Below are 15428 nucleotides of genomic sequence, written 5' to 3'. Positions count from 1 at the left end.
CGGATATCCTATTTTAAACATCGGATAATCCGTATCCGCCGGATTTTACCTATTCCATATCCTACTCCGTATCCGCAGATAATCGGATTCGGAGTATCCGTATCCGCATGGATGTTAAAAGTTCTTCTCTATATTCTCAAAATTCGGATTCGGATCGGATCGGTTCGGAGAATTATCCACACCACTTTCACCCCTAAGTTTGACTATAATTTACGAGACAAATCTTTTAAGCTTAGTTAGTCCATAATTAAACAATATTTTTCAAATGCAAATGAAAATACTACCGTATTCATTTTTTTTTAAAAAAAAATGCAAGGCCTTAGCTCTTGACAAAAAGCAAGCAACAAGAACTAGGGCTCATCAATTAAATATGAGTTGGTACTGCATACATATGTTGAGAATATATGAGTCTGTACTGTCACTGAATACCAAAAAAAAACAAAAGGAACCATGAGCATGAATCGTCACTGTAATTATGTCAACAAATAAATGAAGAATGCAATGGCTGTGATGTGTAAACATCATGTCTGTTCATGGAAACAACAAATCTGTGCAAGCAGACTAGGGAGAAGAATCAAAAGTAAGCAGCAGTTACAAGTGCAGGACAGCCATGGATTTCAGCCTGCAGGACATGGCGTCGGCCTCCGTCGCCGCGTTTTCCCGGCCAACCCGGCTCCATTTCTGTTCGGTGTCCGAAACCCGGCAGGCCGTAACGAAATCGAGCACCTTGCCGAAGATCCTGAACATCTCGACGGCGTAGACCCTGTCCTTCCCGACGGCGAACGCCGCGTGGGGATCCATCGGCGCGTCCGGGTGCGCCGACGCCTCGGTCCACTGGAGCGAGCTGAGGTCGAGCTCGAACAGCTTCCGCACCACCTTCTCCCTCCGGTTCACCGGCCCGTGGCGGTCGCACCACGACACGCAGAGCATGAACAGCCGCGACGCGCAGCACACCAGCGTCGGGGCGTAGTCGCGGAGCCGCGGAGGCGGGGGCAGCGTCTGGAAGACGACCCAGGAGCCCTTGTCCAGATGGTAGGCGACGAGCGTGTCGGACTCGCAGTACACGTAGAACATCCGGCCACCGACCACGCCGGAGGAGGCCAGCCCGACGTCGGTGGGAAACCCGGCAATCTCAACCCACTTGTCGACCAAGGGATCGTATATCTCCCCTGACACCAGTGGCTCATCCCAGCGGCCGCGCCCACCGACGGCGACGATGGCGAGCCTCGGTTGGCCGTCCTCGCCCTCCTGTCCGGCGGATTTGCCATGATGAGACGAAGCGAGGCCAGTGGAATCAGTGTCCTCGTTCAGCATGTCCTTGAGCCGGAGGCGCCTGAGGGAGAGCCGGTGCGGGTCCTCGTACACAGCGGAGGCGCCACCGAACCGAGACTTGCCGCGCCGGACATTCTTCTCTGCGCGAGTGTGGAGAATGCTGCAGCTAGCGGACATCTCAAACACGCCCAGCACCGGGCGAGACCGCGGGGTCCGCATGGGCGCCGCCTTCCGCCACGAGCCGACAAGAGGGCTGAACACCAGCACTCCCTTGTGCGTCTTCACCTTGCTGTGGATGGCATCCGAGCCACCGGACCGGCCACCGACGACGTAGAGGTCGTCCCCGACGCCGGCGACGGAGAACAAGAACCTCCCCTTGAGCCCGTCCGCCCCGACACGGCACCACCGGTGCGCGGCCACGTCGAGCGCGTGCACGGCGGGAGCAGGGGCGGCGCCCCACCCGACGTCGCCGTCCACCCCGAACAGGAACAGCCAGGGCGTCCGTCGCGGCCCGGGCTCCTCCTCGCGGCGCATCCGCAGGAACTGCGGCGCGACGGTGAGGTCCCTCCACCGCCTGCACACGCACCGCGCCGCCAGGAGCGAGGCCAGCGGCAGCCGGCACAGCACCATCTCCATCACGTCGTCCGGGAGCACCGCCACGGACGCCGCGGCCGCGACCGCCTCCGTCACCACCACCTCACCCGCACCAGCTCCCGACGGCCGGTGCGCCGCGGCGTCGGCGGCGGCACCCTTCTTCCAGGCGAAGCACTGCACTGCCGCCGCGCCATCCTCGTCTTCGTCGTCGTTCCCCGGCGTGCGCCGGCGCGGGGCCGCGGCGGAGGAGTCCATCTCGTCGCATGCGCAGACGCGGCACCCACCGGCGGCGCCGAGGGGCAGCCGGAGGCAGCTCCTCCTCCTCCTCATGCGGCGGCGGCCATCCCGCTTCGAGTCGGGGAGCACATCGTCCGGTGGCTCGGCGCGGAGCAGGGAGGCCAGGCTGTTGCTGCCAGATCTCTGCAGAGCTCTCGGCATGGGAGCAGCAGAGGTGAGTTCGACCGTCAGGTGGAGAAGAAGTGGTGCGCGAAGGACGGGATGGTGGGGGCGTGGAGGTGGAGGAGGATGCCCTGGAGGAGGATAGCGAGGAGCTTGGCGAGGAAGGAGATAGAGAGCATGGCGTCGCGCCGGGACAGGTAGGCGAGGCGACGCGGGATTATTTTGGGCGGTGGTGGTTGGAGTGGGAGTTGGGGAAAGCGGACGAGGCGCAGGCGCCGATGAGAGGGCAGCGGGGTGGCGGTGGGTGACGCCACGCGCGGATGGAATGGATGGACGGGGCACGGGCAACCGGTCGATGTCGATGGAATGGGCTGCCGTCCGCGCGATTCACGGGACTTATGTGGCGACGCGCTGTCGCGGGGAGCCGATGGGCCGGCACGCGTGTGCGCGGGCGCTGAATGGGGTCCAGTGCGAAGGGTGAGCGACAAGGCTGAGGCCTGAGGCCCTGGGTTACGCAGGACGAGCCGAGCCTCAGTTGCTCATGGGCAAGAATGTAGCCCAAGTTGTGCTTCTCGAAAAGTCTAATTTTTCTCCTTGAACTTTAGACGGGAGTCTATTTTTTTCCTCCAGCAACTTTAAAACTAGCAAACCAACTCTTTTAATTTTTATAACCATACATTTTATCTCTTTGAAGTGGTTTTGAAGACGACTTTCTGCAGTGAATAGTGGTTTTGCTATAGTGCCGGTGGTTTTGTCTTTTTTTCTTTTTTATTTATTTTGGCTAAATCTTTAAAACAATCATAGTAAATTTAAAAAATCATAAAAGAGAAAACTCAATTTTGTTGGACTCCACATGAATAATTAAAAAAATAAAAAGCAAAACCACCACTGTAGCAAAACCGCCTTTAAAAACGCTATAGGAAGGTAACTTTCGTAAAAGTTAAGAGAGAAAAAAGTAGACTGTTTCCACCCCAAGTGTGGACAGACCAGCTTTCTTTCCTAGACTCAGTACGAACCTTTAACCCTTCTCACCATTTCGTAAAAAAAAAAACCTTCTCACCAACTCTTTTTTTCTCCTTTTTTTGTTTAAAAAACAAGTCTTTTTTAAAAGCACACATTTTAAAAAAAAACTTATTTATTTTGATACAAGTAATTAATCCGAGTGTGGATAGACAAGTTTTTTAACCCTTCTCACCAAGTTTTTTTTTAAAAAAAATAAGTCTTTTTTAAAAGCACACATTTTGTAAAAAAAATATTTATTTTGGTACAAGTAAATAATCTGAGTGTGGATAGACAAGTTTTTTGTTTCTAAAAAAACTAACTTTTATTTAAGCCCACATTTTTTAAAAAAATATTTATTTAGGTACAATTAATTAATCGTAGTTCTCTTCGATAACTAAAAGGATACCTCGTGCGTTACTATGGCAATTGCAAAATTGAATTTTATGGATAGTGTCGTATGCTCACATTGATAACTTGCATTGTATGTGTTATTGGGCTGCTAAGGTGGATGTCTTGAATGTGGAGATAAAATTTTAATGTGTGATTTAGAATTATAAGGTAGATAATATACATGGAACAAAAATGGAACCCTTCACTACTTTTTCCAAGATTGTGTTTGAGCTATGCCAATCGCCAACTAATAGGTCAGCCCATCAGCCCAACACAAATAAAATAATAAATAATTACCTAAATGATCATTTGATCATACTCTACTGCCTATGTATATATACTTGCTAAAGAAGATAGGTAGTTCTAGCTTTTGCTCCGAGCCTCCGACAGACTCTTGTGATCCATCATCATCATCCCCCTCCTCCTTTCCTCTTGCTAAGCTGAAAGTTTTGAGCAGCAGCAGGCTCCCAAATGCGACCGTCCATTGATTCCAGCGATCGACTTCAATCAAGACAGAATGGACATGAAGATCGTCGACCACGTCGTCAGCGCAACCGCGGCAACGAGGTACGTCCAGAGGAAGATCACGGAGCACTCCTCTTGGCCAACGTCGAACAGCTGAGCCATGGTTCCTGAATCACACAATTCACACGAGTTTCAGGAAACAAAGTCGCCACACAGACATAGCAGAAACAGAGCGCCATGCATTGACTGGTTTCAGAGTTTCAGCGCGTACCGATGTTCATCGCCGGAGGCACGGCGAACTGCACCATGAGCACGTAGCGGTACAGAGGGTCACGGGACAGGAACCCGAGCCCGTAGGCGGCGTGGACGACGGCGATGCCGATCAGCGGGAGGAGCACGAAGCGGATGCACAGGATTGTGACGATCACCCTACGCTTCAGCCCCGACTTCCGAAGCCCTGCACGCATGTTCAGAGCAGTTTCAGAACGACAGAAACAGAACACGGGTGGCCAGGTGGACATGCTGGATCGCCGCTGTGTCTTGTCAAAATAGCACCCACCTTGAGTCAGGTTTCCACCTAGGATGAGGGTGATGCAAGGAATCGCGCCATTACTGCAAGAGAAACAAACAAACCGTGAGTAACCTGTAGATGTATTGACAGACAGCACTGGACAAAATGAAATACTCGTAGTATGTGCTTACCCCATCAGCTGGAGGGAATCCTGTATAACTTTAAAAGGAGCTCCGTCGCCGATGATTAGGGATTTTAGCCATGGGACCAGGCCAACAACAAACCCAATTATCTGAACCAGGATGCAGCATCACATCATCAGATTTGGTCCTTCCAACTACGTGTGTGAATTGAGAAGCGAAATGCTGAAACTGAAACATACTGCGGATATGGTGGGTGGCGCCATCAGCTCCTCGATGAACTGGTGGACAGCGTCCTTCAGATTCGTCCAGAACCCCTTGTCAGCGACCTCGCTCTCACAGGACAAGAGAGGGGCCTCCTGCATTTCCATTTCTTGCAAGTCAGTTTGTCTGAACTCTGAAGACGCCACCTGAAGAAACGAACATGGCCGACCATGGCCGACGATGCATGCAGTCAAGAGTTGTAAACTTGATTACCATTTGGTTTTCTTCCCCGTGCTCGTGATCGCCAGGCTTAACTGACGTCGGAAGAGGTGCCTCCTCGTCAGGGTAGTCAGATGAATGCTCCTCGTCGCTGTCGGCTGGGCATTGGATGCTTTTGGAATGCATCTTGTGATACAGCTTGCCTGACTTCTGCATGAGGCTGTACGTGTGTGTCCATATGTAAATGCCACCCAGCTGCCGAATGCAACATCACTCAAACTGAATAACTACACTCGTGTATGTATATAAGTAGCTGTGAAACAAAGAAGATAGGTGGCCTTTTTATGGATCCAAAAGAAGGGAAAACTTACAGCCATGGACAAGGACGAGTAGGAGAGACCACGTGAGCGGCAAATGCTTGGATCTTTCCCAAAGGGGCTCCCGTCTTCGTCGCATACAGCCGGGACAATTATCAGTAGCAGGTTTCCAAGGTTCCCTGCATTTGTCAGTAGAGGCCATTTGTTGATTTCTGCTGTGCATATATGAAGGCTAGCCGAAGAGGAATGGAACATGAATTTCCACTGACGAAACTGAACCTGCTGAGCAGAAGGCCATGATCAATCCCCTAAAGTGCTGTGGTGGCTTCAAGATGTTGCATGCTATCCAACCCAGAGTGCCACCAATAATGAACGTGATCCCTATGTTAACCGGCATAAACCACCTGAAGAACAGAAAGCGTGTGTGTTCATTAGGGCACTTAGAACAGTAGAAACAAGTATAGAAGTGCAGACTTTCAGTGACTGCGTTCAGTACTACTTCCTTCGTCGAGGCTCTGAAAAACATGATGATTTAGTATTGCGAATCTGAATTTCGCCCCCCCACCCCCCCCCCCCCCCCCACCCCACCCCCAAACGAATTTCATCGTGCTACTCACCAAGAAATGACGTCTGCGAGCGTGACCGTCTTCGCGAGGCTGGCGAACATCAAACATGGGGTGAATACAGTAAAAACAACCTGTCAGCAATTTAACTGAGATTAGGTTTTGACAACGTTCACTAAGCTAGCTGTGAAAAGGTTGTGTGGAGGAAAACTGACAGAGCTCACCTTGTTCATATCCCTTCGAGCACTGGTCGTCAGAACGTTGCTGAAACCAGAGGCCAGGAAAGCTCCAATGGCACCTATGAGCAGGACCTGGACGACTGGCATCGAAGCCACAAGAAACAATGAGAAGAATCCCATCCTCGTCTGAATTAGTAGGATTATTAAGCCCTTGTTGATCTGCCTGATTGACAAACGCTTGCTGAAGGATGATTTCAGACGTCTCCTGAATACGTGGAAAAGAGGTTATCCGAATTCTGTGCAGGATGATCTACCCTGGTAAAATAATTCATCAGGAAAAAAAGGGGGAATAAGCATCTGGATCGGAAGAATCTGAAGAGAAAAAGCAGGAGGTTTTGGTAATTTAAACTTGTGCCACGTTACAATGATGATTCCCTCCCTACTCTCTACCACATTCTAGTTGAGAATTTGAAAAGGACAACTCCACATTGCTTGGCCCGCATGCATGTTTCGTTTTCAAAAAATAAATAAACGCAATTAAGAGGCAGAATTTATCCCTGGAAATGGGGAGAAACAGCAGAAAATCCAGGTCCATTCAAAGCTTTTGCCGGCTCAAATTTGCGTGCCCCTTCCAACAGCTATTCTTGTACTCAGTTTCAGGAATGTCTGCTTGGACGCATTGCGCATGCGAATTGTGCTGGCAAACAAGTCGAGATTCATAAATAAAGCTTAAAATGCGAGGAGGAAAATGGCAGTTGCTCAGCTAGTCAGCTGGATCATGCATGCATTTCGGCAGTAACTGCTGACATATTATACAACATACATCAGCGTGACCTGAACCAATATACAGATACAGTATTGCGAATCTGAATCCCCCCCCCCCCCCCCCCCCCCAATGATTGGGACAGTGTCTTCATCGAGAACCAGCCACGGTACCGTACCCGAGATCCCGATCCCGATACGACGCGAATCAAAGCCCGGACACCAAAAGGAAGAAAGCAAGCAAGAAACAGAAGTAAAAGCAAGCTGTGATGATTCGGGCGGCAACAAGAACGCGCAAGACGGCGAGGGGAGGCTCACCTGACCGACCGCCTGGTGTATGAACGCGCGATCGTCGCCGTCGGTGAGGAATTGAAGCAGGAGACGACAAGAGAAACCTGTAGCTGAAGCTGACTGACTGACTCAATGAGACGACGGAAACGGAACCCTCTGTCTGTCTATCTGCTCCGATCCTGCGAACCAGCCGGGGTCCGGGAGGGGAGAACGGGAGATGCGGCCATTATATACCAGGCCGGCCGGGGTTCAACTCACAGTAACGGCAGGCGCACCACCAAGAAGTCACAGCCGCACAGGCAAGGCTTGGCTAGCGCAGCCGCCGGGGGGAGAAGAGCGCAGAGATGGCGCCTACACCGCATCCACCCGGGCGCCAACGCAGCGGTCAGCTGTCGGCTGCGGCACCTGTCGCCGTCGTGTTGTTACCTGTCCAAGTCCTTCTGCTCTCTCTCTCTCTCCCTCTGTTGCCGTGGCCAGTTCAATCTCGTCTGCTTGGCTTGCTGCTGATTAGTAGGAGCAATTATTTATATCATATCATTATTACTCGCCTACTACTTGTGAGCGTTTCGCTGATTGTTTGCTTCCTGTTACGTGCGCTTGTCGCCATCCTAATCTCCCGTCTCATTCCGCGATTGGGCTGCCATGCTGGCTGCAGCTCAAAATAACGCACATGTGTATGTGTATGTGTATGGCGTCGTACTTCTTCTCCGTGTCTTAGCGATATGTCTAGGCTGACAGTGTGATGCGTGCGTGCATGTGACAAGAACCCAAATCGTACTTGGTTTACACAGACCAGTACCGAATTAGTATCATTCGCGAACGCAAACCTAACATTTACATCTGAATCATGACCCATCGATGACTAGGACTAGGATGATCATACTGTCAATGGATCTGTCATCCTTCCCAAACGCAGCGATTGAAGCTTGCTCCGGTCTTCCGGGAGGAGTAATGATGCGTGCGTATCACGTTCGTGTTTTGAATGATAGTTGTGCTAAAAGGTTGGCATACACATGGCTACAGTAGTCCTGACTTGGTCACGGATGGATGGTCAAGCGAAAAATTATAGCTTCTGTAGTTCTGTTCAACTTCCTCAGATCATCAACCTGGTGTTCAGTCAAAGCCCGTAAGCTATTTATTAGTTTCTCAGCTATCTGATCCTTGAGGTGCAGCAGGGGCCAGCAGCCAGCTTGGATTACTATTGGGGGGATGCATCAGCCATCATGCATGCATGAGTGCATACGTACGTCCTTTGAATAAATAAATGTTTAAAATTATCTTAGGTCATTTTTTTTTAAAAAAAATTTGATCATATTTTTAGAAAAAAAAAACCCATCAAAATTTATGATATTAAATTAGTATTATTAGATCAGTTATACCATAAAATATACTTTTATATTATATTTCTTTTATATTATATATTTTGTTACTCGTCAAAATTAACATTGATTTTCGAGGGAGTAGTACGACAAATTAAAGCTTCTTCAGAGTCAAACTGCCAGTTTACACAGAACTTTTGTTTCTCATATTCCTTTGTTTTTTTCCTCGATCATGCAAAAAGCTTGCGCGTTTTTGTATTAAGAGTGACAAAACATTTTTACATGAAGATCGGGTTCTGAGAGATATAGCACTAAAACACAGGACCGACCCCAAGCTTGCTTGCTACACTAGTGTAATGATGAGCTGGCATACTGCATGTGTATAATGAGTAAAATTCTGCAACGGTCATTAAACTTGACGACCGGTGTCATTCTGGTTATCAAGCTTTCAAAGTGATATTATCTTTAGTCTGTAATTAGCCAGACTGGGTGGCCTATCGTTTTCCCAAGTGGACAGTACTATCAATTCCAGCATCTTCCAGTATTTTTCCTTTTGTTGGTTCCCATATATATATATATATATATACCGAATTCTCCGGCCTTAGCTAGTGGATTTTCACGCGTGTGACATGTGTCACGATGACGATGATACGAACCGGATAAAACGGAAAGGTAAACATGATTTGAGAGGAACATATGTGGAGCCGGCCGGTGAACGACTCTTGGTCTTGGAGGCCCTCGCAAACACAAAGCATCGTGTCACGACCCACGAGATGCATGCACGCATGTATATGTATGTACTCGACTCACCGGTCTTTGCTGCTGGGCTGGGCCCAGCTGGGCGGGACAATCTTTGATCGCATCTCGATCTCTGCCAGGAAGCAGCGATGCACACAACTAGCCCACGTTCAAGACGTACGGGAACATGCAACACCTACCACCGCTCCGGTACCGGAACAGTGCACGTACTAACGAAGTTGCACCACCGGGGGTCCTGACGCGTACAGTTGGGAATGACGACTGATGAATGAGCCAGGCATATGCAGCTGTGATGTGCACTGTGCACATACTCTGCCGGCCACAACCGAGGCAACAACGACGTCAAAAGGGGAAAAAAAAAACGGAGCAGGTAGTAGGTGCTTAATTATTGGCGCAGACGAGAAAGCCACACACAAACTTTACTGAAGAAAAGGCGTGGAATCTCACCACAAGATGCGGCGCCTTTAAAAGTTTCGGTGAACCTGCGGCGCGCCACACTTTGCCTGCCGCATCTTGGACGTGACAAGCGGGTGGCTGGCATCCCAAAACATTCGTGGTATGGCGCGCCGGTGCACACGCCGCGCCGCCGCGGGGACCCGGATCACCAACGGAGCACCACCAGGCACCCATCGATGCGACGGCGCACCGGCGGCAGGACAGGAACAGGAGGGCACGAGAAGGATACCTACAGCCATATACTAGGTTGTCGCCGGCGGTCCCGTTCAGGTTCAGGTTCAGGTTGAGGACACGACAGGCGCGCGCGCGTCGTCGTTGCATCACCGCGCGCGAGCGGCCGAGGCTCTCCCGTCTCTCCACACCGGTGGTAATAATCATCCCTTGAAAGCAATAGCAATTAGCAGGTATGCGGGATGCATGCATGGCAAGCCGATCCAGCTGCGGTCTGTGGACATCCTCGCCTTGGTTCGTGGCTCTCTTTTTTTCCGCGCGCTGAGTGGTGGAGCAAGGCTTGTTTCTAAAAATTTATAAAATCATATCGAATCTTTGGACGCATGCATAAACAATAAATATAGATTAAAAATAATTAATTATAAAGTTTGTCTGAAATTTACAAGATGAATCTTTTAAATTTAATTAGTCTATAATTAAATAATAATTATCAAATACAAACAAAAATGATATAATAGTCCAATTAAAAAAAAATCATGTACTAAACAAGCCATATTTGGTAAATCAAGTATGGAGCCGCGGCGGAGAGCCGGCGAGGGGGGCCACGCGATCATAACGTCTGGTTGCCCGTGGCTCCAATGCGGCGCTGCTGCTGCTAGTTGGTTGATTTCTCAATTCTCAACGACTCAACGTGATTTATCAGCACAGCAGCTGCGCTCCGTTCCGCTGATTGATCAAGGATTCAAGAATCCAGGATGATACGCATATCCGACTGTTTATTCCATCGCAGGCGCTAGTCATAAGATTATCTATTTTTTCCAAAAAAAAACACGATTTCACGGGGGATTGGTGTCACTAACGGGGGGGGGGGGGGGGGGGGGGTGTTTATCAGCATCGAAGTGGAGTGTGCATGAAGAACGTGTAGGTGTGTTTGGATGTGAGCCTGGGATGGAGCAGTATGCCCAGGTAGGAACTTGTTTGGGAGCTGCCTGTATGTGTACCGTTTGTAAGCTACCTCTTTCTAAGTAACTCTCAGTCATTACTCTCTGCGTTCATTAAAATTGTTTGATCAGACAAATATCGTCAACTTTCTAAGTATTACTCTCTCTATTCCAAATTTTAAGTAGCTTTGGTTTTTTTCATCGAATTTGCTCTGGCTCCGTCTGGATCCACGCTTTCAGAAGCTGATAGGAGCTTGGTTCATTCAGCTTTTGAGAACGTGGAAGCTGACTTATAAAATTGGTTGTTGTTTGGATATCACCAAAGCTTCTAGAAGCTAGATTGTGAAATCTGAGAAGATCCAAATAGACCGTATGTATCTATCTGACTTATCATTTTGAATGAATAGAGTACGTTTTATTAGACAACATATCTAGGTCTTCAACCAAATAAGCTCTAAGTGCGTGGACTTGAGCAGTGAGGATTTGATTCGGTTGGTGCATGTGCGCCACTGGGTTTATGCATCTCTGTTCTCTGTTTGGCATCATCGGCCGGTGTAATGTGTAAAGTAGCAAGCGCTGGTATGAGGTTTGATAGTTATCTAGTCGTTGTACCAAAGTTATGTGGATGAGTGGAGCACTCAATTATATGATTTTTAGACCAAGTTTCATTAAAAAAAAACTGGACGGATACTTTTTTTTTTATGCGAAGCTTTTACCGTTCTTCTTTTAAAAAACTTGTGTACAGTAGCACATGCTATCTGGGCTAACTGCCCCCTATGTCTGCTGCTAAAGTGGGCTAGAAGTGGGCCGTAACTGTTTCTCTACAGAAAAACCGAGAGCAGATCACCGCGTTGGGCCTACAACACTGTGCGTGGAGAATTTGTAGGTCACAATAGGACCCACATCCAACATTAGATCTGCTAAAAGAAACTAAAAAAAATTAGTAGTGCACAGTGGCCGTAGATTTCTAGAGGCAAACGGACCGCCGCGGCCGTCCCATTCCGCCCGTCACCAGCATCGCTAAGCACCCCGTTGCGACCTACACGATGCTACTGCTCACCCCTTCTCAAACTAAAATATTTTCTATAATTATGCTCAGTCCAACTATATAAAGCCAGTCAAATGTATTGGAGTACTGATTTATTTTTAGAATAGATGCATGCATATATGTAGCGGTTCACCTCGGTCCTCATACATCATCATCAGCAATACACAAATAGATCCCAAAAGAATCTTTGCCCATGAAAAGGGGAACATTTATTCTATGGAATTAGGTTAGTCTTATATTAATAATAAAGCATTCTTACACCGTGTTTATGCTATTATTCTTTGATGAGATAGCAATCGATGCATATAAAACCTACATTATTGTAGATCTGGCTTTTCTTTGGGGTAACGATTCTAAGAAAAAAGTATAGATTGTTGTAATAGAATATCCTTTACGTACAGACCTAAAAATATTCATGGGCTGTCTAAGAATTCAAATCCCAATTTAAATAAACCCTTAGCAAATGGTTTTTTTCGCTTGCTTAACGAGGTGATTGTGACAACAATTATCATTAAACATATATATGGGCACTTACACACACTAGCATAAGTGAAAAAGAAGACCAAGTGAGAGTTCGCATGTCACATCTGTTGGTTCTCTTCGGATCTTGATGGCAGTTAGTGTGTTCATCACGGAAAGCAATCAATTGGCTCTTTTTACGTCGATTTTGACTTCTTCATTGATCTGTTCTACCGCAATACTCTGATATGATAGTAAAGGATTGTCATTTTGTGTACCTTGGAGGGTTTCTCAAGCCAATGTTCTTTCAGTGGGTTCTAGATCTCATTGTCTGTGTACATGATCTTTGAAGCCTTGTAAAGAAAGTTGTTTTAGACAAGATTTGGATCAAACATTAGAAATATAGAACATAAATAACTTTTAAGTTGTTGAGTTTGGGAATATAAAAACCATATGAATAGATTTGTTTTGAAAAATTCTTTCATAAGAATATACATATACCGCTTTTTAATAAAAATTTTTATAAAAACAAGAAATCTAAGTTAGGCTTTGGAAACCATATTGTTATTCTAAATGACTTTCTTTACTGCTATGGGGTATGGAGGGAATATAATTTAATTTTAAAATGATCCCCTTCTTGGTGTGGAACCTATATATATGAATTTGACGTGGACAATGATCTAACTCAACACATTTGATACTTATGGAAATTAGAAACTTCTCTAAAGATAAGATTTTCGTTGAATTTTTTTTTTTACGAGACTCAATTACAGACGCAGACGCTCATAAACACGAGCGCACACTCACCCGTTTTACACGTACACATGCACAACTTACCCTTATGAGTACCTTCGAAGAACCGAGTTAGACCAGCTTATGTTTGCACAAAGGAATGATTCTAACCAAATCAAGATAACCCGATTAAAGATTAGCAGGGTAGTAAAAGTATTGTTTCAATGATGATATTAATGATGACAAACAATTCAACATCTCTTTAGTTTTAAGTGCTATTAAGCCATGTTTCATTGGATAATTGTTTATACTACCTTTGGTTTGTATCGTCTAAATAATGTTTTACATGTATTTAGTTCTTGGCTACATGGAGTAAATAAAAAACTTGCTCGCAAGAAAAAGACCTTGGTAGTATGGCTTTGTTTCAAACGACATTATGATTGTATTTGGTTGAGCTTTTAAAAAGTGTTTTTGTTTTCAAAAAATAGAGTCTACCAAATAGGTGAACCAGAAACTGCGCTTTTAAAAGCAACTACTTTGTATAGTACAACGAAAACACCTTAGACTTTGCTTTTAACTATTGGCTTTGTACTTTTCAAAATGAGTGGAAATAGAGAGCTGTTTAAAGGGACATGGAAAGAGAGGTAGGTTTTATATTGGTTCAACCAAACAACTTGTAACTTTTCTACAACATATAGCTCAAAACAGTTTTAAAACATTGTTTATAACTTGAAAATCCTAAATTGCAACGTTGAAGACCCCAGCGAAGTTTTGTGCTGGCTTCGCCTCTGATGTAGTGTGCCGGACGTTAGAGACCACGACACTTTGCAAGAATATGAGTCACGGTGTAGTCCTATAATACTCCTTAGTATTGGCCACGTAGGAACGGTAATGAGTTTACTCCATTATGTTTTTTTAATATAAAGGTCTTCAATTCCTCGTGTTGTTGAAGGAGTGAAATAACAAGCTCAATGCGACGCACATGGGAAATTTTCTTGAAGCTAATCCAAATCACCTGGGATGCTGAACAGACCAATATGCATGACATTTTTCTCTGCCACCAAGGGCCAAAGACATAAAAATATTTGTTTGTTTGGCTAAAAAATTATTACTAAAAGTATTATTTACTAATTTATTATAAAAAACACTATTTAATGAGTGAGAAATTCAGTTGAGCCAACCCGCTGACCTGTGCCGCCGTGGTACGGTCAGTGAGAGCTAGAGGCCACACCAAGTTGCAAAGGGCAGCAGCGGCCGTAGTAGTAGGTCGGATGAAAAGTTTTTTAAAAAAAACAAAATAAAAGGAAAAAGAAGGCAGGGACAGGCATGTTTATCGGAACAGGAAGGCGCCAATGCTGGCAGGACAGCAGAAAGGAAGACAGCTGCGCCCCAATCCCTATCCGGTATCCGCGCGCGCACCGCACCGGCACTCCCACCCAAAGCAGAGCCAAAGCCAAAGCCAAAGCCAAAGCGTCCCCCGGAGCCAGAAGGCCGGAGGGGAGAATGATGCCCGTTTTGACCGCCGAGGGCCGAGGCAGAGCAGGGACGCAACACCAACTCCCGTCGTTGCCCTCGAGCGCTCCTTGACCGACCTCTCTCGTGGCGTGCAGTCGTGGTCGTGGCCCCGTACCTCCAGCAGCCAGAGCCGGGCGCTTTTGTTAGCGTATCTGGCTGTCATCAAAGGCGGCGTCAATCACCCTACCAGTCACGCAGTCGCGACAGTCACAAGGCTAGCTAGCTAAAGCTAAACTAATCGCCCACTTAACCAGCTACTAACCTGACGTATGAACCATGAATGGAACGTCGGGATATTCTACCTTATCCTCTGCCCGATCGATCCACGGCCTGCACTTTCATCCCGTCCTTGCACTGCGCTCCTGGGGCCTCCCTTTAGTCCCTTTTGATCGATTTTTCTAATCACCATGATTGCCCTGCAGAATTAGATAACGGGGCAGTGGCTGACAGAAAGAAAAGAAAGAAACGTGATGGAAAGGAGGCCCCAATTTGGGGGCGCAGCAGCATGCCACCAGCAGCAGCAGCTGGTTTGCGCCGAGCTGGGGCCGACGCACGCACTACCCCGTCGTCCGCTTTGTTTTTGCGCGATCCCGCGTCAGGAAACGAGGAAAACACGGTGCCGCAGCCCTCCCGCGCTCTCGCTCGTACAGGTACGGCGTGCGCTGCGTCGTCGGCGAGGGCCCCGGGGCCGGGGCCGAGGGCGCCGCCGAGCCAGTGCGC

At 47.5% G+C, this 15428-nt stretch overlaps 3 protein-coding genes across 7 annotated transcripts; all 3 read right to left on the bottom strand.

Moving 5' to 3' along the window:
* On the bottom strand, positions 452 to 3024 carry LOC8077237 (F-box/kelch-repeat protein At5g42350). Its single transcript, XM_002460599.2, has one exon. It carries the CDS (start codon positions 2302 to 2304, stop codon positions 592 to 594), a length of 1713 nt encoding a protein of 570 aa, XP_002460644.1. The 5' UTR covers positions 2305 to 3024; the 3' UTR covers positions 452 to 591.
* Positions 3788 to 7780, bottom strand: LOC110432867 (protein PIN-LIKES 7-like). Of its 4 annotated transcripts, none has more exons than XM_021453874.1 (11): positions 7336 to 7780; positions 6301 to 6570; positions 6131 to 6210; positions 5793 to 5917; positions 5568 to 5692; positions 5251 to 5451; positions 5016 to 5132; positions 4825 to 4925; positions 4682 to 4734; positions 4394 to 4579; positions 3788 to 4289 (listed from the first exon to the last, which is right to left on the bottom strand). In XM_021453874.1, the coding sequence occupies exons 2-11, from the start codon at positions 6433 to 6435 to the stop codon at positions 4165 to 4167; spliced, it is 1248 nt and encodes a 415-aa protein (XP_021309549.1). In that variant the 5' UTR covers positions 6436 to 6570; positions 7336 to 7780; the 3' UTR covers positions 3788 to 4164. The 4 variants fall into 4 exon arrangements, with proteins under 4 accessions (XP_021309549.1, XP_021309551.1, XP_021309550.1 ...); XM_021453876.1 differs by having other exon boundaries at positions 6301 to 6565; XM_021453875.1 differs by having other exon boundaries at positions 6301 to 6520.
* LOC110433114 lies at positions 8091 to 10323 on the bottom strand. Of its 2 annotated transcripts, XR_002450513.1 has the most exons (3): positions 9834 to 10303; positions 9438 to 9698; positions 8871 to 9354 (listed from the first exon to the last, which is right to left on the bottom strand). XR_002450513.1 is itself a non-coding variant. In XM_021454775.1 (2 exons), the coding sequence occupies exons 1-2, from the start codon at positions 10263 to 10265 to the stop codon at positions 8346 to 8348; spliced, it is 501 nt and encodes a 166-aa protein (XP_021310450.1). In that variant the 5' UTR covers positions 10266 to 10323; the 3' UTR covers positions 8091 to 8345. The 2 variants fall into 2 exon arrangements, 1 of the variants encoding a protein (XP_021310450.1); XM_021454775.1 differs by lacking the exons at positions 8871 to 9354; positions 9438 to 9698 and adding an exon at positions 8091 to 8414 and having other exon boundaries at positions 9834 to 10323.

This window comes from Sorghum bicolor, chromosome 2 (assembly GCF_000003195.3).
Source record: "Sorghum bicolor cultivar BTx623 chromosome 2, Sorghum_bicolor_NCBIv3, whole genome shotgun sequence".
Classification (NCBI taxonomy): Eukaryota; Viridiplantae; Streptophyta; class Magnoliopsida; order Poales; family Poaceae; genus Sorghum; species Sorghum bicolor.
Note: the sequence above shows the minus strand (reverse complement) of the source record. Positions and strands in the feature narration are given on the sequence as shown.

What these genes read in the sequence shown, in the direction of transcription:
- LOC8077237 (XM_002460599.2), bottom strand. Translation starts at nt 2,304, where the DNA reads ATGCCGAGAGCTCTGCAGAGATCTGGCAGCAACAGCCTGGCCTCCCTG.
- LOC110432867 (XM_021453874.1), bottom strand. Translation starts at nt 6,435, where the DNA reads ATGGGATTCTTCTCATTGTTTCTTGTGGCTTCGATGCCAGTCGTCCAG. An exon ending in CTCGAAGGGATATGAACAAG is followed by an intron (nt 6,211 to 6,300) that starts GTGAGCTCTGTC and finishes AATTGCTGACAG; the next exon opens with GTTGTTTTTACTGTATTCAC. An exon ending in AGGTGGAAACCTGACTCAAG is followed by an intron (nt 4,580 to 4,681) that starts GTGGGTGCTATT and finishes ACATGCGTGCAG; the next exon opens with GGCTTCGGAAGTCGGGGCTG.
- LOC110433114 (XM_021454775.1), bottom strand. Translation starts at nt 10,265, where the DNA reads ATGCATGCATCCCGCATACCTGCTAATTGCTATTGCTTTCAAGGGATG. An exon ending in TAAAGGCGCCGCATCTTGTG is followed by an intron (nt 8,415 to 9,833) that starts GTGAGATTCCAC and finishes ACTGAACACCAG; the next exon opens with GTTGATGATCTGAGGAAGTT.